Below are 24,640 nucleotides of genomic sequence, written 5' to 3'. Positions count from 1 at the left end.
ATGATCAAAGGCATTGGCCTTTGATTACGTTAATTAAAATCTTGCTGCTACTTAGTTATGAGAACACCAAATAATTGTTTCACATCTCTCTGGCTCTGTTTTGCTGTATCTAATGGTCAATATTGTGCCTGACTCCTAGCGTCATTGTGAGGTGCACAAAACTTGGGTGAAGTCCAGTTAAGAGGCCTGTGCAGAGAAAGCCCCGTGTTAGCTGTTGTCATGGTTATCACTATTATTTCTATAGTGCCTGACCTGCTTTTTGCAGCTCTATCTTTCCCATCTTTCCCTACTTAAGCAATGTCAGTCTTTTTATATGCTGGGATGCTGATGGCAGATTTTAAAAACCACATCTACTCTATGTGTTGATGCTATCAAAAGAGAATCTCAATGTCTGGTTGGGTGTTAATAAATATGAATTCGGTCAGCAAAGCCAGCATGTCAACAGAGGAAGAAAAATATTTTTTCATGTACAGTTTGCATGTCTTACCCCATGGGAAAGATTATGTTTCTCTTCTCTCACACTGAAACTATAGATCAAAAGGAAAGAAAGCTTGATTCTTTAAATGGGTATGTCCTAAGAATAGCCTAATTGATATGTATAAAAGTGGCAATACCATAGAAAGACAAATAACTAACCTAGGCTTCCACAGCCAAGAAGGCAAGGTTCCCATGAACATTTGAGGTGACATTTTGTCCATCCTTTAGGAGACTGATCTAAGAAGAATGAAGCCACTTACTCCTGCTGGTAGTGACTGACATTAGAATTGACAACAAGAAGGCAATGGAAAGTTGATAGAAATATGAGGCCTGGCCCTCCAGAACAAAGATAAGGAAATGGGGAAGGACCCACAGGTCCTTGATACTGACTCTAGTGTCACCAGACAAACCTGCTTCTCTAAAGTAGAGGCTCCAGAAGGCAGAGTTCAAATGGTTTTCCAGTGCCTGGCAAATCTTTATAGGCTCCAAAATAAAGCCATATGAATATCAAATTCTTTTCTTCCTTTCACAAAGTTTGCCATAAAATTTGATCTAATCTTTCATACCCAGAATTCAGACACTCAGAATTAACCCAAAGAAGATTACTTTTAAAACATGGAATGGTAGGCTGGAGAGATGACTCAACAGTTAAGAGCATGTGCTACTCTTCCAAAGGTCCTGAGTTCAATTCCTAGCAACCACGTGGCTGCTCACAACCACCTCTAGTGAAATCTGATGCCCTCTTCTGACATAAAGTCATACATGCAAATAGAGCGTTCATATGCATAAAATAAATAAGCTTAAAAAAACCTGGAATGGTTTTATAAGATAACTTAGATGACAGTTTATCATGCTACACAACCCTCAGCCACTGTCATTTAGTATGTACATATCCTTTGTGCTGTGTATAACCTTCAGTGCTTCCTGCCACACACAGGTGAGAGACAGATTGTAATTCTGATCCTCAAGTTAAGAGAACAAGAGTTTGCAATAGCTCCATGTACAACACCTGCCTAGTGTGCTTGTAGTTTGCAGTTACAGCTCCAGTCCCACTACATACATACATACATACATACATACATACATACATACATATATATGCATACACAATACAATAAAATTAACTGAGCCTGGAGAGATACCTCAGCAGTTAAGAACATTTGCTATTCTTGCAGAGCATACCCTCATGGTGGTTTATAATTGTCTGTAAATCTGCTTCTATGGGCTATGCATATAAATAGGCATAAAAAAAATAAATAAATCTTAAAAAAGAGAGAGAACTGAAGTTTGCAAATCTTTACCCATTTTCCTTTAATCATAGAACTCCCTTTAATCATAGGACTATCACATTTCAGAGCCACTTTGAATCTGCTCTGTTATCTTCTTAAAAGCCATCTTTTATCTCTTGTCATGAGGTTCTATCCCAAATTATCTCATACTTTTGTATTTTTTAAAACTATCGAGAATCTCAACTGGCTTTTGTTTTTCTGGCTCTATAGCTGCTATATTAGAAATTGAAACAGAATTCTCTATTTATTAATCCACTTAAAGTCACCACAATAACTCTATTACAAACTGTTTTTTATACATATATTTATGTATGTTTATGTATATATAAAATACACACATATTTATATGGGTTACATCATGATAGGAATAGGTTACATCTTGATCAGTCATTGGCCAAAGGGGTTTTATGGATCTGCAAAACATCACAGACTATTGACAAAGCAACTGGTTACTTTCCAAATCCTGGTGCTGAAGATATAGCTGATTTTTGTCATCTAACATGGAGATATTAAGCTGGCACCCAGCCAGAAGCTTCACCACTATTGAATAGGACTTATGGTGCTGTTGTGTACTGTGCACACTACCAGGGTAAGAAAATTATCATTAGTATCACACAGCTACAAACCCTGAGACCTATAACAATGACCAGCATACAAGATATACTGGTATAATAGTAACAGAAACAGGGAAGTAACAAGGTACTTTCTAAAATTATACTCAGGCCTACTCCATGAGATGCAGCCCATACATGACCCTGCTAAAGTGGCCAAGAACCTGATACTAGATAGGTCATGTGCCTTAGGGGAAAGCCTACTACTATTATTCTGCGAAAGAAAAAATAACAAGAAAATGACTCCTAATGACATATTGTTATATGCATACATCAAAGCCTCACTCAACCTTCTTTTTTTTAATATTTTTTTTATTAAGAAAGAAAAAAAAATTTTCCGCCTCCTCCCAGCCTCCCACTCCTCCCACTCTCCCCCCCCCCCCCCCCCCCCCCCCCCCGAGTCTGAAGAGCAGTCAGGGTTCCCTGCCCTGTGGAAAGTCCGAAGTCCTCCCCCCTCCATCCTGGTCTAGGAAGGTGAACATCCAAACTGGCTAGGCCCCCACAAAGCCAGAACAAGAAGTAGGATCAAAACCCAGTGCCATTGTCCTTGGCTTCTCAGCAGCCCTCATTGTCTGCCATATTCACTCAACCTTCTTAAGAGAAGCTTTTTGCAGAAGGTTGTAAGTAGCACAGAGGCCTAGAACTCAACAGTGTGTAGAGGGTGAGAGACTTTGTAGCACTCAGCCCTAAATGGGATGTTTTTAACCAAACCTGTCGCCTCAAGGTGAGTATGAAGAACGATGTAAGATCTGGAGGTCATGGGTGACACAAAGGAAGCAGGGTCTTCCAGATATAACAGGACTGACGCATGTGCATACAAGGACACGATGACAACACACATAAGACCTGCACAGGTTCAAGCAAATGGGATTCCAGTACTAGGAGGAGAGAGTGAACACAGGGTCTCACCCCTAAACAAGAAGCTGTATCCAATTAACATCTGCTTGCAAAGGAAGAAAATCTGTGTGGGAATATCAACCACACTCCAGGGCAGGCACTCAAATTTCTGAGTGGGTTTGGTTAAGTAATTTTCCCCCTTTTTGTGAGCTTTTTGTTGTTGTTTATTTTTCAGTTTTTGGCTTGGGGGATTTTTTTGACAGAGAGAGGGAAAGAGAGAATAAAGTTGGGCAGTTAGGGGAGGTTGAGAGGATCTAGAAAATTGGAGGAGGAAATATAATAGGCTCAAATTATATTGTATGAGAAAAAGTTAAGAATTTTTTAAAATGAAAAATATGAGTGGATAGCATGTATTTACATTTTTACATAACTTGTTTGCATCCTGCTCCATGGAAAATAGCTGGGTTATTGTACCTTCATTAACATTTAATTCATTGAAACATATTGTTTGGGATGGAATATATAAAAAAATCCCATCATGTGGATGTATGGTTGGAAAATGGAGACAGCTAATTCTACCCTGTTCATTTCAGAAACCCTGCAGAATCCTTTAAGCTCAGTTTGACTATGGTTAGTCTCCATACATAATGAAATATAATCTATTTATCAAGAAAAATATGGTTGACAAGGTTTAAGAAATGGCATACAACATGTTTAGGATATAAAATAGGCTAAAAACTAGCAAGAAAGTAATTGCTTAGATACCTATACTTCAATCATCAAATTTATAAATGAATAAATGGGTGAAATAAACATGTTGAAATATTTATAATCATGATTAATTTTTGCTTGATGAAAACCATAAATGATTACTTTGTTTTAATTTTGCATCCTGTAATTTTAGGGATCAAACCCAGTATACGATAGGCAAGTATTCTACTACAGAGTAATGCTGTGCACCATAAATATCTAAGTGTCATAACTTCCTTGTCATCCAGAATTTTTACAATAGTGTGTGTGTATGCATATATGCTTAACTGTGTGTGACACTTAAACCAAGCATAGTTAATAATCTTTGCTATTCAACCTTCCCTACCTCCTCACAGTTTTCCACATTCCCTGAAGTATCTTTCAAAGAGCTTGGGGCTGTTGTGGACTTCTACCATCTATTTGCCTATAAGTCTACTTCACTGTTTTGTTTGGGGAGCCCAGAGGAAAATGTACCTTTCTCCCAAATACCTTAATCCCTCTGATGGAACCCATGCGTTATAGTGCTTATTTTGGAAAACTCATTTAACTTTCTTTGATCATAGAGATTTTGGTATTAGTCAACAGTCTATATATAGACTAATGATTATTTCCTGACAATTGCCAGATAGTCCCCATTCTCTTTCCACACATGCACATGCACATTGGTACACATGAGTACACACATGTACACAGTTTTGACCTATGCAGCTACTGTAGAGTAAATGGAAATTCCAGTAGCTTTCACCTGAGATTTGTAATATTTTAAAGCAGTCATTATTTGTGCTCTATCTTTTTAACCCACAATACTTTAAAAAATTATCATGCTACATCACAGGGCTATTTTGAGGACAAAACAAAAATGCTAGCCAGAATTAGACTTTGGAAGTTGGCGCTTTGTGAGATGGGGTTACTCTGATGTCTTTTCATGATTTCTTCAGAAGGACAGGCTGTCTTGGACAGTACTCAAAACAGTTATAATTGCGGGATTGTTTATAGCATAGCCAAACCTGAGCTCCAAATCTCTTGCAGTGCCTTTGGTTATGCAGTCTTATAAACTTCCATTTCCTTCCTCTCTTGATTATTCCTTGAAGCTTAAAACTTTGAGATTTTTTTAAATGAGTCATCCAACAATAGCTCTTTCCTGTGTTTATAAGAAACTTTCCCTCATCTTCTAAAAGCATATTTGCTTTTATGGATACAGCTGAACTAAATCATTATATGCTTAGATGTAAGGCCCTGAGGACTGAGCAAATTCATGCAGAAGAAATACATGTGTATTCTTCAGCATGGTGTTCTTGGTATGTTCTTTGTTTGCCAATTTGTTCATCCAGATTGTTACTACTCACTCATAAGAAGGTCCTTGACTGACTGACTGCTCTTCCAGAGGACCCATGTTCAATTTCCAGCTCCCACTTGGCTACTCACAGATGCCTGTAATTCCATTCCAGGGAAACTGACACCCATGACAAAACATCAGTGCCCATAAAATAAAATAAATAATTTTCAAAAATGCCAACTTAGCAGATTTAACAAGATTTACACTGTTTTAAATGTTTTCTTCTAAATTTTTATATCTCACAGGGAAAATCATACCCCTTCAGAGGCCCATTCCCAGCAGTATGGAATCCAATTACCTACCTAGATCATAACAACCTCTGGAGAACAATGGACGAGATGGGTGATGAGGTAACACTTCCTAAAGCTGCATATGTATTGTATTTTTCATTATTCTTCAGAAGAAAGAAGGTACAAAGTATTGGTCATCCCACATGCATAACATAGAGCCCAGCACATACTAACAATCAATACACATCAGTAAAATAAATGAACTAATTTGTTTCTTATGTTTAAAAGAATGAGCTATCAAAAATACTGCTATTTGTATACACTTATTGAGCAAGTTGAGAAGTATGAAGCCTGAAGCCTTTCTGGGATTAAGAAAATCCCCCAGGACATAGACAGTTCTTTGATTATCCATCACACCCAAACTTGCAGCTCCCAAATAAACACATGGAAGCTTTAACTGAAAATTCTGATTTCCAGATGGTTAGCTGCAATTCTTTCATTCAAGTTAAAGAGTTGAATTTGTGAGTGATATCTGTAAGCTATTAACTTAATTCTTCTTACCTGTAGCTTCAATTTCCATGATTGTAATTATCTATGGCCAACTGCAGTTGGAAAATATTAAAGAGAAAACTCCAGAGACACAACATTCACATAGATTATTACAATACATTGTTATAAACATTGTTTTGTTATTGCTAGTATATTGCTGTTCATGGTGTAATAAATTTTATTGTAGATATATTTTATAAGATAAATATCTTAATTCTAAAGGAAAGTTACTATAAATTGAGTGCTATAGATTTGTGACAGAAGAGTTACACAAACAGAGTTATGCTATTTGAGAAACTATTAGGGGCACTTGGAAAATTAAATTTTCAATTTTTTCTTCTTTAAGTTAGATCCTTTAATGTTGTACAAATAGTTAGTTGAATGGAAAATTGTCTTTCTTTCTTCTTTAATGCATCTCAATGTAGATTCCCAGTGATGCTCCTTGGAAGGCACCCCTTGCAGAAGAGTGGGACTACATGTCAATGAAAGAGTTGCTCGATAAGATCTGCTGGACAAAGTAAGATTTCCCATTGGGCAAAAGCATTTATTGTGAAAATCCTTGGCGTTTATTTAGGTATGCCATTTAACAGGCAGGAGGCAATCAAGTGTCTGTTTTATGTCGAAAACCATACCACTGAGTAAGTAAATAGATGAAAGATCCTGAAACAAAGTCTTCCTCTAAATATAGATATTTTTACTCCTTCGATGTAGTTTTGTGCCACCAAGCTGCTATTTCCCCTATGAAGTCCCCAGAACAAACCAGAATCAGCCATTTTTTTTCTTAGAACATTTTAAAGTCCGGTGGTTTAATAGTCTCCTGAGGTTGTTGACATAGGGATAGTTTTGTATTCCTCACTGGTGGTTAAGTATAGAGAGCACAAGCATTTGAAACACCTTTTATAATACAATACAAAATTTTACATACAAATCCCTCTCCCTCCCCTCCTTCTGCTCCCCCAACCCCACTGTCCATCCACTCCTCAGGGAGGATCTGAAGCTCTAATAATCGAAGACTGATTAGATAAAATAAAAGGTATCCAAAAGATGGGATAAACTAGAAAGTTTTAAAATCATGTTGTAGAAGAATACTTAGTTGTTTAAAAAATAATATTAAACACATAGAAAAGTCGGCTTTCTGGGAACTTTACCTGTAAACCACAAGCCTTGTGATAAAATACAAATTAATAGGAATGGTTTAATTTAACATGTAAGAGTTAGTTAATAAGAAGCCTAAGTTATTGGCCAAGCGGTGTAGTAATTTTAAAAAAGAAAAAGAAAAGTGGGCTTTCATAGATTATTAATGGTGAGATATACAATCCCAACTCTGAAAATAAAATTATTTATAATATGCCTTATAAAAAACAAAGGACATTCACTGCAATGTATTTAGTGAATAGTGAATGGTACATTGCATTTACCTATTACTTTTCAGTTGGATATTTTGACTGCCTCAAAGCTTTCATCATCAGCATCATCATCATCATCATTATTATTATTATTATTATTATTATTATTATTATTATTAGGCACATATTGTGTAAAACAATCCATTCTGAAATGATCATTTGTGCTACAAAATTTATGGTTATTGTATCATTTAAGAACTATGGCATTTAAAACTTCATATGAGAACATAATTTATAATAGAATATATTTTTGCTGTAGTAGAATTATGCTTATTTATAAAGTTTGTAGATTTCCAATAAGATAATCTATATCTGTTCTGGAACTTCTGTTATGGAATGTTTTTAATAAATTCTAGTTGATCTTTTGTCCTCAAAGAGCTTTCAGGCACCTTCACAATAGAATCAGTTATGTTTCTCTAAGTTGATAGAGACCTGAGATTCTTTCAACAGCCTTGACCTCAGCCTCCAGTTAGTGAATACCTTTGGTGGCCAACTCACAGAAAGAATGTTGAGATATTTATTTAAAGAAGAATTGAGGCATTTTCTAATTATTACTAAGCAAGATGTACATGAGATCATTTGCTGACTTTAAAGGTAACAGCGCTCAAAACAATTAGCCTATTCTTATTCAAAGTAGAGAACATCATATTGAGTGAGGTAACCCAGACCCAGAAAGACAAATATCATTTCTACTCACCCATAAATGGCTTTTAGACATAAAACAAAGAAAAAAAGCCTACAATTCATAATCCCAGAGTACCTAGACAACAATAAGGACCCTAAGAGAAACATAACATGGATCTAATCTAAATAGGAAGTAGAAAAAGGCTGGATCTCCTAAGTAAATTGGGAGCATGGAGACTATGGGAGAGGGTTGAAGGGGAGGGGAAAGGAATGGAGGGAAGCAGAGAAAAATGTATAGCTCAATAAAAACAATAAAAAATGACAAACATACATTCAAAAACTAGTGCTGGTCATTTCTTTAGTCATAATTTATAAAATGTTGTTCAGAAGAGCAAAGTGTATTTTCATTGGAATCTTAGGTATGCAATTATGTTTTAGAAAAAATTATATGTAGAAAAAGAACACATCAAAATTAGACTTGTAATTTTTTTGGATGGTAGAAATATGGAAAGTACTCATTGCCTCATATTTTTATTTTATGAATTATGAATCAAAGCTCATCTAATGTGTATATATTTTATGTAATGAAACTAATATAATCTTTATCTTTTTTAAAGTAAAGAAGGCAAAATTACAAAACATTATTACTCTAGACTTCTTGACCTTTCATCCCTTAAATGCTGTAAAGTTCATTTTTTTCTTGCTGAAACTCCCAGAGTAAATCAAACAAAAGTTTAAGAATGGTTTTGCTTGACACGGGGAAATGTAGTTTTTCTCCTTCACCTACAGCTTCAATTAACCATCATTAGTCTTTGCCCAGAAAGAACATTTGTCTTCATGGGAGAGATAGACTACACTCACATAAATTTTATTACCTTATAATTTTATGATTATTCATTTTATTATTAGCCATTGATAATTTCTTTAATTAGGACATTAAAGGAGTCTGTAATGCTCAGGACTGAACCCAAATCTTTACACAAAATGGGCAAGCCACATCCCTAGATCTATAAATTAAATTTTATCATAGGTTTTTAAGTAAGAAGCAATAGATAAGCTGTTGCAGAGATAGCTCTTATAGATGACTTGGGTTTACTTCCTAGCACCTGCATCAAGTGGCTCACAGCCACCTGGAAACTCTACCTTCAAAAGATCCAACACCCTTTTCTGGCCTGTTTGAGCAACTGGACATATGTGGTGCACATAAATACACTTTGGATTTATGGGAGGAGAGAGATAGAGACAGAGATTCAAGATTATTTTTGAGAGTCTTGGCTTCAACCACTTAGTGAAAGTGAGTGCCTTTTACCCAAAGCAGAATTTCAGGAAGACTAGTGAGTGTGTAGGGACAACTGATGCCACAGGCTATGACGCCAAAGTCAATTCTGAAAAAGGTGTTTTGTTTTAGGGGGCATAAATTTCCAAGTCCATGTTTTCATGTTTTATGATATTGAATTCCAGAAGTTTGTTAAATTGTGGTAAACATAGCCAAGGAAACAAGAAACTTGACTACTCTAGACCTTTCAGAAGGCTCTGTTCTGCATTTGCGAACCATACTCTTGTTTCTTTCTGAACAGCTCGGCAAAGCAACTTGCTACTCTCTTTGTGAACCTGTGTGTCACTGCAGAGACCCATGAGGTCTCTGCTTTGTGGTTCCTGTGGTATGTAAAGCAGTGTGGGGGCACAACCAGAATCATCTCAACAACCAATGGAGGGCAGGTACTGTACCCACACAAACTCACTACTACAGAAATGGGTGCCATTCTGCAGTCACTAGATGCTGATGAATGAGACAGGCTTGTAGTTTGTCATGCTTTATTTACCGTGGTAGCTTCAAGTAGCTTTCAGAAGGAACCATCTGTTGTCAGGTATCCAAGTGGAAATTTTAAGAGGCTCCTCAGAAATTCCAAACAGGAAAACACAGACATGCACTTAAATATAAAGAACATGCCAAGGTGTGGGCTGTAGTTCATTGATAGAACACTTCCCTGGAATGCAACAGGCTCTGGATCCTTCCCCAGTACTAAGAAAGAAAAAGAAATAAAGAGAAAATAAATGAAGGAAGGAAGAGGTGAATGTCTTGAAAAGCGACGCCACATATGAGGATTCATTCTTCCTTTTATTTATTCAATGCCTGTTTGTTGAGCATTGTGAAAGGTCCCCTGTTAGGCAGAGTATAAAATGAATTTAAGTTTTTAATCTGTTTGGTTGTCTTACTCCTTTCCTTCCTGTCTTCTTCACCTCCTATCCTTTTTTCTTCCTCCTCCTCTTTTCACCTTCTTTGTAGACCTATTTGAAAAAGTCTTTAAAAAGTTAATCGATGAATAATGAAGCTCTTCAGCAGGTAAAAGAGCTTGCTATAAAAGTTTAACAGCTAAGTTCAACCCCAAGAACTCAAGTCACAGTAGGTAAAAAGAATAAGACTGGCTCCATAAAATTGCTCCCTGACCTTAACACTTGCACTCACATATACACATCATGCACACACACACACACACACACACAATTACTACTAATAATAGTATAATGCTTTTTGAATTAGCTGCTCTAAAACTTGAGGATGAGGAGACAGTCAGGTAAACTGTGTGCATAGCCAGGTATAGTATTCAGAAACTCCTGAATGTTTGGAAACAGGGCTGAAGACAGGTGTCAGGGTCCATGGCCCCAACATAGAAACTATTTTTCCCTAACTCAACCCATACAGAGGTGCGGGAAATAATGAGACACAGTTCACACAGCAATATGGGAAGGGCATCTCAGGCTTCATCCATTCCTGAAGATCTTTTTATTCAAACACCTTTTATCCCCTGGGTAAACCAAGGTGGAAATTCATTAATATTCTCTTTCCGGGGGACATGGGACTACTGAATCACCTGCAACTTAAGTCACCAGCTTGGATTCTACACCTCTCCCCAGGTGATCTACATTTTAACAAAAGAGAAGGAGCCATACATCCTTGCCTTTGTTAGGTGTCTAGCTTGTTTGGCAGGATTGCAGCTGCCTTGGAAATTAAGCATGGCCAGAGAGCCTGGCTGCAAATACCTTGTATAAAATACGGGCCTACAGACAGGTAGATTCAGCAAGATGAAATGACATTGGTGGCCAATGGAGCAGCAGACATATGACCCTAGATAAGGTGGGCCCACCCAAAATAGAAGGAAAATGACTTGGTGCTGGAGGTGTAGTGTAGGAATGGCAGAAATGGGGTGTGTCTGATTCTGAGTCACAGGACAAGTACTAGTAATACTCAGGAAAATGATGGTCAATATGTAGGTAGAGTTTGACTAGGCCCAATGGACCAGCCAAAGAATGTAGAAGGGGCCCAGAGCAATGTGTTAACCAGGCAAAAGGGAAACCAGGTTTATTCTGAGAATGTTCAGCTCAGTTTGGAGCACTGGAATCCACAGTAATATAGCTTTAGGGTCAATTAATAAGCCAAGCCTATAATTTTGTCAAATGACAGTAGCCTCTAGTTAAAAATCCAACTAACAATAAAAATGTAAGTAAAAGTAAATCTGACAACAATACATAGGAAATTATTCCCAATAATACTATGAAATTTCATATACATTAGAGAAGGAATAGCCAGGGGAAACAGCCACTTAGCTGTTTATGTCAGCTCTTATGTTGACCATCCACCCTTAGTCCAGTTTTCTTCTTTCCAGGAAAGGAAATTTGTTGGTGGGTCCGGTCAAGTGAGTGAGCGGATAATGGAGCTCCTTGGGAACCGAGTGAAGCTTGAGAGGCCTGTGGTTCACATTGACCAGAATGGGGAAAATGTTGTTGTGAAAACCTTAAACCATGAAATATATGAGGTAAGTAAGACTCTCAAAGTGAGGGAAAGCGATCAGAATCCCATGAGTAACTGAAGCATATATGAGGTCAAGGATAGCCCAGACTTCTTAGAGTTGATTAGCCAGAGCTACATCTGCCTGAAAGGAGATTTGAGAGGAGAGAAGATTAAAAATGTACTCACTTTAATTGACCCTTGCGTAATTAAAAAACCAAAGGAAATATTTGATAAGTATCAAGGATGGCTTATGGGCCTGGCATTATTCTAAGAGTTTGGAATTTTCTCACTTCATGAGGTTTTACATTTTAGCAAAAGACTAAAGCTATAGCCAAATATATTGAAATCTAAAGTGTATCAAACAGTGGTAGGTAGTGTGGAAGAATATAGATGAAAGTTTCTGTCTTGCTCAGTCTCACGGCTGTTCAGTCCCAAAGAAACACACAGAGGTTTATATTAATTATAAACTGCTTGGCCTATTAACTCAGGCTTCTTATTAACTAGCTCTTACATCTTAAATTAATCCACAATTCTTGTTTATGTTGAGTCACATGGCTTGGTACCTTTTCTCAGTAAGGCATTCTCATCTTGCTTCCTCTACATCTGGCTGGTGGTTGCAGACTGTGCCTTTCCTCTCCCAGAATTCTCCTTGTCTGGTCAGCCAACCTATACTTCCTGCCTGGCTACTGGCAAATAAGCATTTTATTAAACTAATACAAGTCATAAATCTTTACAGTGTACAAGAACATTATTCCACAGCAGACAAATCAAATGGGAAAAGAAGAAGGCATCCCGTAAGGATGACTGGGATCATGGATCATGTTACTTTAAATAAGGTTGTTAGCAAAGGCAACATAGGTAAACTCAGAGCTGAAGGAGATGACTCTGTGGGAAAAGAACTACAGATGGATGGAACAACAGCCAGGACCAGGGCCTAAATTGGAAGCATGTCTGGACTGACCAAGTAATGCAAGGTGATCAAAACGCAAGCAAAATGAAGGCAGGGACTAAGAAGAAGTGGAATGGAGAGGCAACCAGGAAGGCATGGAAGGTTTAGAACTAGGGAGTATTAAAGGCTGCTTTAGTTTTTAACAAGGTCTTTCTGGCTTCACTGTTAAGGGATGAAAAGGGAGCAAGGGTAGAAACATAAAGAGTGAGAGAGAGGATTTAAAAAATCTTCTGTAGCAGGCCAATGGTGTTTAACCATGTTTACTTTTCTTTCAGGCTAAATATGTGATTAGTGCCATTCCACCTATTCTTGGCATGAAGATTCACTATAGTCCTCCCCTGCCGATGCTAAGAAACCAGCTGATCACTCGTGTGCCTTTGGGTTCAGTCATTAAGTGCATAGTTTATTATAAAGAACCTTTCTGGAGGCAAAAGGGTAAGTACATTCTGGACATAAAGACGTAGCAGAGAAGGCCCAAGAAACTTTGTATCAAGATACATATTTGGATATAACTATTTTTGTTAGAATTCTGGACAGAAAACTCCTGATCCTGCGAACTCAACCTTCTGAGTACTGGTATTATAGGTGTGTGCCACTATCTCTGGCTACTGCAGTTTCTATGAACAATTCTTGCAAATAAAATATATTGATACAAACTCATGAATTATTTTTCCTTGGAATCTGACCAATTCTTTCAATAATTTGATTTCAAGTTTATTTAATCCTCTCCAAATCTACATGAAAACATGTGACTTTATTTTCTAAGATACCAAAAGCATGAATTTATAAAACATGGATTCATACATGGAGATGTAGCTCAATAATTGAATGATCGCACAGCACATGCAAGACTCTGTGCTTTATCCCTAACTTCACACACCCAAAAAGTGGCAATTGTGAAATTTTTCAGGTCATGTTTTCTTAGTGTCAAGCTCCTACTAAAGGAAATAAAATCCATTTCTTCATCCATGTATATTTATGCTACTACACCAGGTAGGACAGTGAATGGGAATGCTCACGAAAGTGCTGCACTGTGCATTGTAGGAAACACTCCTGATGTATCATGTCTAACATTCACACCACTAGATACATATGGGTACCAACCACCTGAAATGTGGTTAGTGACACTAAAAACAATTTTTTGGCATTTTATTGCTTTAAGTGAATCACCACATGCAGCTAGTATCTGCTGCTTTGAACGCCATGTACAATCATTTCTTTTTGTTCTCTGATCATGTCTACTTATCTACCGAGTGAAGACTAGGAAAGACGAGCAATCCCTTCGGCTGAGGGTGGACTAGAATGGGAGGAAGACTGTAGACATAAGACTGTGTTGGAAACAATTGAGAATAGTGTCACAGTTTGGTGTCTGGATAGCATTTCCTGTGCACAGTCAGCCCTCTGTATCCATGAGTTCTGCTCATCACATCTAGCCAGCTTCAGATGAACAAAATTCAGAAGAGAATTATACCTGTCTTGAATATGTGTAGGCCTTTTGTTCTTGTTAGTTTCTCAGTCATTTAGTATAAAAATTTATGTGGCATTTATATCCTATTAGGTATTTTTAGCAATCTCAAAATTACTTTTAGTGTGTAAGAGAATGTGTTTAGGTTCCCACCTTATGTAAGAGACTTGCACACTCAAGGATTTTGGTTCTCCTGGGGGTTCTTTGTAGTTGGAGGCTATTCATTTGTTCCCGGCTGCTCAGACTCAAAATAATCACACAGAAACTGTATTATTTGCAATACTGTTTGGCCAATAGCTTAAGCATATTTCTAGCTAGCTCTTATAACCTAAACTAACCCATCCCATAATCTATACATCACCATGAGGTTGTGGTCTACCGGCAAAGTTTTGGCAGACTCTGGTGAAGGTGCCTGTCTCCTATGGTAGCTATATGGTTTCCTCCCTGTCTCCTCTTAGTCTCTCTCTTCATCCCTGTTTGGATTTCTCACCTGGATTTACTCTGTTAAGCCACTGACCAAAACAGCTTTGTTCATTAACCAATAAAAGCAACACATATACAGAAGGACTTTCCACACCAGTTCTTGAAGTAAAATCTCCTAGATAAGGAGGGACAGACAATTGATAACCTTACCCAGCCATGCTTCAGTCTCTTAACTCCCCTCCCAGCAGCTAGTCCTGGTTATTGTTCTTACTGTATTGGAATATCTACTGAGCAAGTAGTCTACCCTTTTCAAAGGACTTACCTCAAAGAGCTCTATCCTTTTGCCCTTTGAATTCAATAACAATAGCATAATGGGGCTGAGTTTCTTCCTTCTGAGACCCAGGCCATAAATTTTAGGTAGCTGGCTATGGGCAAGTTGATAGAATTTAGGACAAGGAATAAAGACCAGTTTAGGTTTTTTTGTTTGTTTGATGTAATTAGTTAGTGTTTAGTTATTTTTTAATACACCGTATTTTGATCATATTCTTTCACTCCTCCTTCCAGATCCTCTCCACCTCCCTATCACATATTCTCCGATATACTCTAAATAATTTCTATTTAAAATACTTAATACATGTTGCCATCTAATAGCAATTATACAATATATATGTTTATACTATATATGTGTGTATGTAATATATGTATATGTATAAATAATATAAACACTGTGCAATATAAACACTATACATAGGGAATCATAGCAAGAAAAAGTCGATATATTCAATTAGTATAGATTTAACTAAAAATGTTTTTGGTTCTTTGAAACAGGATCACTTTATGTAGCCTTGGCTGTCTTATAATTCACTATATAGACCAGCTAACTAGTATTAAATGCACAGAAATTCTCCTGTCTCTATCTAGAACATGCTTGCGTTAAAGATATGTGCCACCAAGCCTGTCCTTAAATTTTTTTTGATAGTAAGTTTGAATTGACTATTACAGAACTCACAGATACAGAGGTCCAACTGTATTTTGTTCCATACAGTGATGATGAGATTACTTTAATTCAGAATAAATTAAAATTCTTACCCATGTTGCTATTCTTGAAAGAAAAGAGTTTTTAGAGGTCAGGTCTACCCTGTGTTCTAAAAGTTGAAGGCTGCTTCAACTGGCATTAAGTCATTAAGTGTCCTGACACAGTAGGACCATCTGTAGTCCTAGCTATTCAAGAGGCTGAGGCAGGAAGGTCACATGAGACCGGGAGTTCATGACTGGCTTGAACAATATAGTGAGACCCCACCCTAAAAGAAAAGTTGGAAGAGGAGCAGCTCCTCATGAAATAGGAACATTTAGTCTCTTGTATTTCCATTTCCCACTTTGATTTTGTTCAAGACAGTGTTTTACATAGTTGGTCTCAAAATCACTATATACCTGAGGTCCCTGCCTCTACCTCCAGGTGTGGGGATCACAGGTATGTACCACCACACCCAGTTTGTTCACTGCTGGGTAACAAATCCAAGGCACTGTACCAGCTGTGCTACAATGTCTGGACCTACCTACTCACTTTTTTCATATGACCTTGATTACCTAGCTGTCTCCTTGACATCAGTTTAATTTACTTTCATATACTTAGAGTATAATGTGTTATGTTTGGCCTCCAAATTTCTCAAGTTGAAAACTGTATGTTTAATTGCATTTGTTGTGGGTGAAATGATATGGTAATGAACATGTTCATTCACTTCACTGTTTTCTAAGATTTCTGTGGAACCATGGTTATTGAAGGAGAGGAAGCTCCAATTGCATACACATTGGATGATACCAAACCCGATGGCAGTTATGCCGCTATAATTGGGTAAGGCACAATTATAGTATTGTAGTTGTATTTGCTATTGGCAAAGCAATAGAATACTGTTGATTAAGGAATACAAAGCTTTGTTAAAAGAATTTTTTACTTGATAGTACTAATCTCCAAATCCAGTGTTAGAAGTATTTTATTCCTTCTTTTTAATTAATAAATACCTAGATGTCAAATATGAATAACATTTAAATTTTGTTGTATCAATTTTCTACCTCATATTTAATGTAGAATATATTAGTAGATATATTTGGGGGACATCTTTACATGATAGACTGATCTTACTCAGTGTATTACTAGGAGGAGTGTTTTACTAAGTAGTTTGTGGGCATCCATGTTGTTTACTATGTTGTCTGTTGCTGCAGCAAAGTTCTTAAGACTGACCAACTGACAAAGGAAAGAGCTTCGCTGTAGCTCACAGTTTTGGAAGTGCAAGCGCATGGAATCAATATGCACTCGGCTTCTAATGAGGGACTTATGCTACTTCCATACATGGCAGAAAAGTGGGAGGGATAAACATCTGTTGCAAAATCACATGGCAAGAGTGGATTCAAAGAAGCAAGCAGAGAAACCAAGCTTGCTATCTAAAATAGCCCACTCTCCTAAGAAGTAAACCACTGTCATGAAAAAACATATTAGTCCTTTGAATTTCTGACAAAGTAATGTTCTGAAAGTCCCTACCACCTCTCAATGTCATTTTAATTCAACATGAGTTTGGGTAATGACCACTCTATCTAACTCACAGTAAATGTTACTTATGAGAGTGAGCTTTTTTCTGAGTCCCACTACAAAGAAGTGAAGGCCAGCCCTATCTTCACCTTGCTAGGGAAGACTGGCATAGCTGAAGAGTGTTTGGGGGCCAGTAGTGGATATAAAGACATATTTACTAGAGTAAACATTGAGATGACCAACAGAAGGCCAAGGCAAGAACAGATAGGGCAAAACAAGTTGCTAAGAAGAAAGCAGTTGTTGAGTTGGAAATGTGACAGCATCCAAAAATCTAAGTGTTACAGACAGAACCAAAGGGCAAGAGGGCAAAGGACTGGAGACCTCAGACACAGCCTTAAGTGAGCATTTGAAGTCCAAGTCCTTTCCTCTTGGTCACCAGCTTACTGGAGGGCAGTGGTTCCGTCACCATATTACCCTAGGCAGAAATCATGGCCAGACATTTACTTTTGGTACCTTGATCTCCCAAAGCCAGAAAGTGCTCCTCACTGTCAGGAATGCAATATAAAAACAGGGACACTATGAACATTGTTAGTATATAAATGGTTTCTTCTACATGCTGCACAGAGTGTGTGTAGCTATAGAAATGAAGCTAAGATGAAAGAAAGTATTAAATCGTGCACTTTTTCTTATTTGTGTTTTCAGATTTATCCTGGCTCACAAAGCTAGAAAACTGACACGCCTTACCAAAGAAGAAAGGTAACAAAATGTTCTTTCTTTCTTTCCTTCCTTCCTTCCTTCTTTCCTTCCTTCCTTCCTTCCTTCCTTCCTTCCTTCTTTCTCTCTCTCTCTTTCTTTCTTTCTTCCCTCTCCTCTTTCTTCCTTTCCCTTGCCCAAGTCCCTCCTCCTTCCTTCCTTTTCTCTCTCTGCTTCCTTCCCTCATTCCCTGCCAACTTCCTTCCTTTCCTCCCTCGTTTGCCCTGCTTCATCCCTTGTCTGCCATTCTTCCTTCTCTTCCTCTCTTCTACTCTCCTTTCTTATTTCCTTATTTCCTTTTATTTTTTAAGTTGGAAGAAAATAATTTTTTAGAGCAAGAACACATACTAAATAGGGAGTATGGCTTTTCAAGTAAATTGCCTTTCTTTCCTCTGCCTTTTTGTCTCCCTCCTTTCTTCTTTCATTTTTGACTATTTAGTTGTCTTTCAGTGTTTATTTGCTTTTTAACTTACAAAATACCCTATAATATGTGCATTACTAATGTGATGTATCTGCTATGCAAATGACAAGGGACTTATATGCCACAATGCTTATTACTTAAGAACCAAATATTCAAATTACTACTTATCAAGTTATTGTACAAAGACATTATGCTCAGAACTATGAACAGTATGAAAAGGGACATAATGAGAGTGCTGAACATTTACTTATGAAGGAGAGAAGTAGACAAATTGCTAGGTTAGGTAGCACTACATAAGTGATGCATAGCAATTGTAGATTATAGGTACAGAGACTAATTTCTCCGGAGGTTATGTCTTCTGGCAATTTTTCATTCACCACTGGTAACATATTTAATGACCCAAAGCCTAAATGACTTTACAGTGCATTCTTTCTGTCTGCATCAGCTTGTTCTCCAAAACCAGTGCTACCTTGATGCATGGCCAGAGTTGTGGAAGTCTGACTGGGCCATAGATTTTTAAAATATTCCCAATGGAATATAAGATCCATGAAATTTAGGAAGTGTTATCTGATTGACTCACTAGTTAATCTTCAATGCCTTGAACACGTCTTTTCCCAATTTGTCTTTTTGATCATGTTCAGAACTTAATCATCATATACTGTAACAGCTGTATCTTTTTATGTGGTCAAGGTTATTCATTTTAACAGTTTAATAAATGATCTGTCATACACAGAAAAATTCTATTCGAAAATACGGTTTTTGCTTTATCTTTTGCTTAGATTTTATTTTCTAAACATGTGTGTCATCTGGGTGAGTGCATGTGTGTATGTCTATGTAACTTGTGTGTGTGTGTGTGTGTGTGTGTGTGTGTGTGTGTGTACATGTGAGTGAAGGTTCCCTTGGAGGTCAGAGGTGTTGGATACCTCTAGAACTGAAGTTTTGGGCAACTATGAACTGCCCAGTGTAGATTCTGGGAACTGAACGTGGATCCTCCAATGAACAATATACACTCTTAACCACTGATTTATTTCTCCAGCCCTCCAAGATATGTATTTTTAATTATCCATTTTTCCACCACTTTGGGGCTAATAATGGAAGAGGAGTTAGGTGACTTGCCGCCTAGTCAGGCTGCCCTCTGACTCACTATTTGGCCCAGGCTTGCCTTTAAGTCCCAGGCTTCCTGCCTCCATCTCTCAAGTGCTGAAATCACAGGCATGCAACACTGTGCCCATCTCTGGATTCTATCTGAAAATCTTTTCTTTTTCTGAAGTATATTTTGAAGTAAGAGTTTGTATCATGGAGTGTCAAGGTACTCATGACTGCTTATTAATAACCAAAGAGTTATTGATGCCTTCTAGGGGAGAAAAGCCATGGTTTCTTTAAGGATGTAGACTCTAGTAAACTGACCATGGTCTGGTGGCTGAGCCCACATCCATGAATAAATAGCTAGCACAAATTGGACTTGGTGAGTCATTAAAAAAGGAGGGGATAGGGAATAGATATAGAAGGAGTTAAGGGGAAGATTGGAGGAGAGAAATGATCAAAATATATTGCATGTATGTAAAAACTTCTCAAATAATAAATAAAATATAACTTTTTAAAAAGAAGTGAAGGTTCAATTTCATTTCTTTCCTTGGCAGCCATATTTTGGAATTATCAGTCTCTTCTCCAAGGGTTTAAAAGACCCACCTTTCTGAATTCTAAGCCTTTTTATAGATTTCATTCCATTTCTAATGTTACCTGCATACCCTTATTCTGTCATCATTCCTCTGTCCGTGCCAAGCTATTTCAGAGGAAGAGAGATGCAGAAGAAAGTAGGAGTTTTGGGTCATCTGCTTGTAGAAAGAGTTCCTAGATTTAAAACAGGATTACATTTTAGAAAGAGATTTAGTTTTATGTGTATGAGTGTTTTGCCTGCATGTATGTGTGTGCACCATATTGCACTATGCCTGGTGCCTGATGATACTAGAAGAATGTGCTGGATGCCCTGGGGCAGGGCTTGCAACCTGCTGTGAGCTACCGCATGATTGCTGAGTATTGAACTCAAGTCCTCTGGAAATGCAGTAACTCTCTTAACTCCTGAACCCACTCTCCAGTTCATGATAATACTACTTTTACAACTCTAAGTCATGCTTAATATCCCCTTTATAGTATTACTAATCTATAAAAACAGTATTGAAACAGCTATATTTATTTAAAGAAATATATCATTAGCTAGATTTATGTTAATTGATAAACTAGTTGATTCATCTTAATTGGTTAATTATAATTGCCGGCTTACTTCCAACTCTACCACTAGACTTAGAAGCTAGAATTTGCTAAGAATTTATTTATTAGAAATCATTATTGGACTAGAAACCTTATATTGGTGGTTTTCAAATTTGAGATTCACTTGGAAGTCTTGTAAAATGCAGATTGCTGCTACTTTCCTTTCCAAGTTGAGAAGTCAGGGGAGGAACCCGAGACTCGCCTTTCCAAGTTGATATACCCAGAGATTCACTTTAGTTTCTTTCTTAAAGATTTAGCAATAGTCTCCCTATTGGTTTTAATATATTAGAAATATGATAAATTCTTTGTTTTCAAAAATTAAAATGAAGTTCAGTATGGTCACACTTTCCTGTAATCATCTCTCATGAGAGGTCAGGGCAGGAAGACTGAGAATGCCAAGCAAGCCTGGGTTACGTAGCAGTGTAGTATCTCAAACAAAAGAAAACAGTAATTAGTTAACATGAAATGCCAAAGTGGAAAAGCTAGCACTCAGAGACTTTGATACAGGGAATAAATGCCTCTGACTTTTTCTTTGTCTCAGTTCCTTTAACCTTCATTGTCATCATTAAAACGTTATTTTTTTCTCTTTGTACAGACTGAAGAAACTTTGCGAGCTATATGCAAAAGTTCTGAACTCCCAAGAAGCTCTGCAGGTAAAGTTTCCCAGCCTTTTTCCAATGGGGAGAGGCCTGGGTTTGTTTTTTTTTTTTTTTTTTTTTTTTGCCCCAAAAGCATTTTCAGGGACAGGTTTGTGTCAGTTGAACCCTACTGCTCATGTTTTCCCAAAGAATCACAAAAGGGTCTGTACATATAGGTTTAATGTATAAATGGTTCCATAAAGTGTGAGCTAGTCCTGTCTGTGTATATAATGAGGCAAGGAACCTGGGGCATACTCTGGGCTTAGGTAGTGCTTCTTTTGTCCCTAAAGTCAGAGCTGTTCCCAGAGCAGGCATTTGGGTGACAGCAGTTTGTAAATCAAATTCTCCAGCACTGTATGAAATCATTGAATGATTGCTTAATGAGATAAGAAGTTGTTTTTGTATTTTCTAAAAGGTGATAATTTTTATTTGATAAAGTGTCTTCTAAAAAGGATATTGATGATCAATTTCTAATGCTGAAAAGATGTCGCTTTTGTCCTTGTGTGTGTTTTTATACAAAGAAAGTCACCTGCTTCAGTGTGACTTTGATATTTGTTGTGTCAGAGAAAGAAATTCCTTGGAGAAAGAGGAAATGAAAAAATGCCCAACCTTTCTTCTGATTGGCTGCAAAGAGCCAGAGAAAGATGCTCAGAAAGCAACAGCTGCCCTCAGATGTCAAAAGAACGCATAATGATAGGGATAACACCGAAAGGGACTTAGGACCTTTCACTACATAGGCAGGCCCTCACACTTTGTAAATAGGGCGCCTTAAATGACTATGCAAAGTCAACTAAATGATTGCATTTTAAAAAAAAACAAAAGCTTTCAAAGTCTAGTTTTAAATATTTTGTTATATCAATGTTCTGTTTTCAAAATATGCTTAATAATAAACTTTCTGTCTAGGTTATTCATTGTTGGCTCCCCCCATCGCCAGGTAGATTTGAACCTAGGGTGTTGCATGCTAGGTCTGTGCTCTATTTTTATAAGGAGTTCGGATTTTGCCAATCTCTCAGCTAAAATACAGCCTCTTAATGGCTAAAACACATATTCCAGACCAGTGGTTGTTTTACAGGTTCAACCATCCTGCCATAGTGAGCACATACTATGAAGATTATTCTACCTTCAGCAAAGCTTGCTGCTACCAAAACATTGTCTCTTTCATAGATAAACACTTCTGGTTGTTTTTTGTGGTCAGCCATCCTTGTAAACTATATCATTTTAAAACTTTTTCAAAACCATTGAACACTAAAAGCTTTCTGATAGGTAAACTGGAAACCGATAATTATTATGAGCAAGAACTTAAGATACCCATGTTCAGGAATAGTGGTGCATTTCCATAATCCCAATACTTGGAAGGTAGAGGCAGGAGAGGAGAATCAAGACTCTTAGGTAAGCTTATACCACATGAGAAAACTTTGTCTCAGAGCATAATTAAATTAAGACAGGTATGTGACAAATGAGAAAACTTTGTAAAGTCTGAAATTATCACAAGTTTATTATTCAAAACATTTACCTGCCCAAAGACCTGTCTTTAGAAACATCAGGATAATACGGCTGTATTTCAGAAGTGCATATAGCCTTCTGTATGTACAGGTCCTGAAATTTATTTGGAAAACTGCCCATACCCTGAAGTTTCAGTGTGATAAGTATTTGCATGGCATTTTATTGCAGTGTGTGCTATAACTAGTCTAGAGATGAATTAAAACATACAGGAGGGTTGCACACATTACATGCAAATACTGCACTACTTTCTACAAAAGACTTGCGGGAGCAGGAAGGCTTGGAAGCAGTGTCTTTCTGATTCTAAGAGACAGGTGCAATTTGTTCTGTACAATGAAGTCTATAAGCATGTACTGGATACACAATAGACAAGATACCATCCTTTGCCTCTCTTTCAAGCTTTTGTCCCTCTTCCTTACAGCCAGTCCATTATGAAGAGATGAACTGGTGTGAAGAGCAGTACTCCGGAGGTTGCTACACAACCTACTTCCCTCCCGGCATCATGACCCAGTATGGAAGGTACTGCCCCATCACTGCACCAACTCATACAGGGCTGGCACACATTATTTAAACAAGCCATGTTTAATAAATAAAAATGAACCGAGCTGTGACTGAAAGCCCTGCAATTGAAGCCAAGCTCCAGATAAGTGTTACCATGTTTCTTGATAGTTTTTGTCAATACCAGAGAGAAAAAATATCCCCAACTTCCTTTGATGCTCATGCGTCTCATAAAGGAAGTCACAGTGCTGCACCATGTTTGCTGGTTCCATTCTTCATTCTGCTAGAGAAGCAAACTCAACCAATATAACCAGAGAAAGTTGACACATAAGAAGCACTTTAAATAGCCAGAGGGTTCGTTAAAATTGACAGTACTGTGTCCTAATACTTAGTCTGGAACTCAATAAACTTCCCCAGGTGCTGTTCTGTGTCAATGTTGGCATGGCACTGTAAACTTAGAATCAATTCTAGACCAGGGAGGAAAGGGCTTGGGTTCCTACTCTATTACTAACAATCAACTATTTAGTCATTATTGTTGTTGGATTTGATTTTCCTTAGCACGTGGATGAGAAACACAAGATAATGTAATTATTATCTGAGTTATTCTTTAGAAACTTTATCCTGATTATAACATATGATATGACTCTCCCATTCAGAGTTCATAGGTTTTTAGTAGGAAGAGCATAGTTCATCCAAGTATGAGTCACTGGTATTGAGTTCAATGCATTTGATGATGATAACAAGGTGTAAATTAAGGGTCATTACTCCAATTCTCCTAGCAATACTAAACTAAATCAGGAGAAATAATGAAAGGACATTGAGAGAGTACAACACAGAGTGTTAATGGGTAAAGGCAACTGATCCAGCTCTCCATGAGAACCAGTGTGGAAGAAGGGTCAAATTTTGTTTAGCAGAAGATGATTAATGATTCTGGAGATCATGTTCCTTATCTGCCTATAGAGGCCAAAATAGAATCCAGAGAAAATTTGAGGGCTAAAGGATATTGATACTGTCCAATAAACTTCTGAGTCATTAGGTTGCTTTTCAGATATGCTGGGTACAAACTAAGTACAAGTAATTGTTTCATTCGGTGTGTACTGGATAAGTGCCAACCATTTCCTTACTGTTTCTAAAAATGTCAATATCAGTACCTCCTTTCTGAAGAGTTGACAGTGTTGGAGGCAATGGTGGGAAGCAGAGGAAGGACAGAACATTAGAAATGGAAGTACTAAAGTACTAGTGCCAGTGCTTTCGTTAAAGGCTATAAAATATTCTGGGGACTTGTGGAATTCTGCAATCTCC

At 37.4% G+C, this 24,640-nt stretch overlaps 1 protein-coding gene across 1 annotated transcript in view; it reads left to right on the top strand.

Moving 5' to 3' along the window:
• Positions 1-24,640, top strand: part of LOC101994029 (amine oxidase [flavin-containing] B-like) — a 113,408-nt gene that overhangs the window by 84,076 nt on the left and 4,692 nt on the right. The window contains exons 4-12 of the mRNA XM_026785846.1: positions 5,546-5,650; positions 6,505-6,596; positions 9,687-9,828; positions 11,775-11,924; positions 13,124-13,283; positions 16,492-16,588; positions 17,963-18,016; positions 21,298-21,355; positions 23,262-23,359. Of these exons, the coding sequence (XP_026641647.1) occupies positions 5,546-5,650; positions 6,505-6,596; positions 9,687-9,828; positions 11,775-11,924; positions 13,124-13,283; positions 16,492-16,588; positions 17,963-18,016; positions 21,298-21,355; positions 23,262-23,359 (956 nt within the window). The remainder of the gene's footprint in view (positions 1-5,545; positions 5,651-6,504; positions 6,597-9,686; positions 9,829-11,774; positions 11,925-13,123; positions 13,284-16,491; positions 16,589-17,962; positions 18,017-21,297; positions 21,356-23,261; positions 23,360-24,640) is intronic.

The sequence above is a fragment of the Microtus ochrogaster genome, linkage group LG3 (genome assembly GCF_000317375.1).
Source record: "Microtus ochrogaster isolate Prairie Vole_2 linkage group LG3, MicOch1.0, whole genome shotgun sequence".
Lineage (NCBI taxonomy): Eukaryota > Metazoa > Chordata > Mammalia > Rodentia > Cricetidae > Microtus > Microtus ochrogaster.
This window is presented reverse-complemented; position numbering and strand designations above follow the sequence as displayed.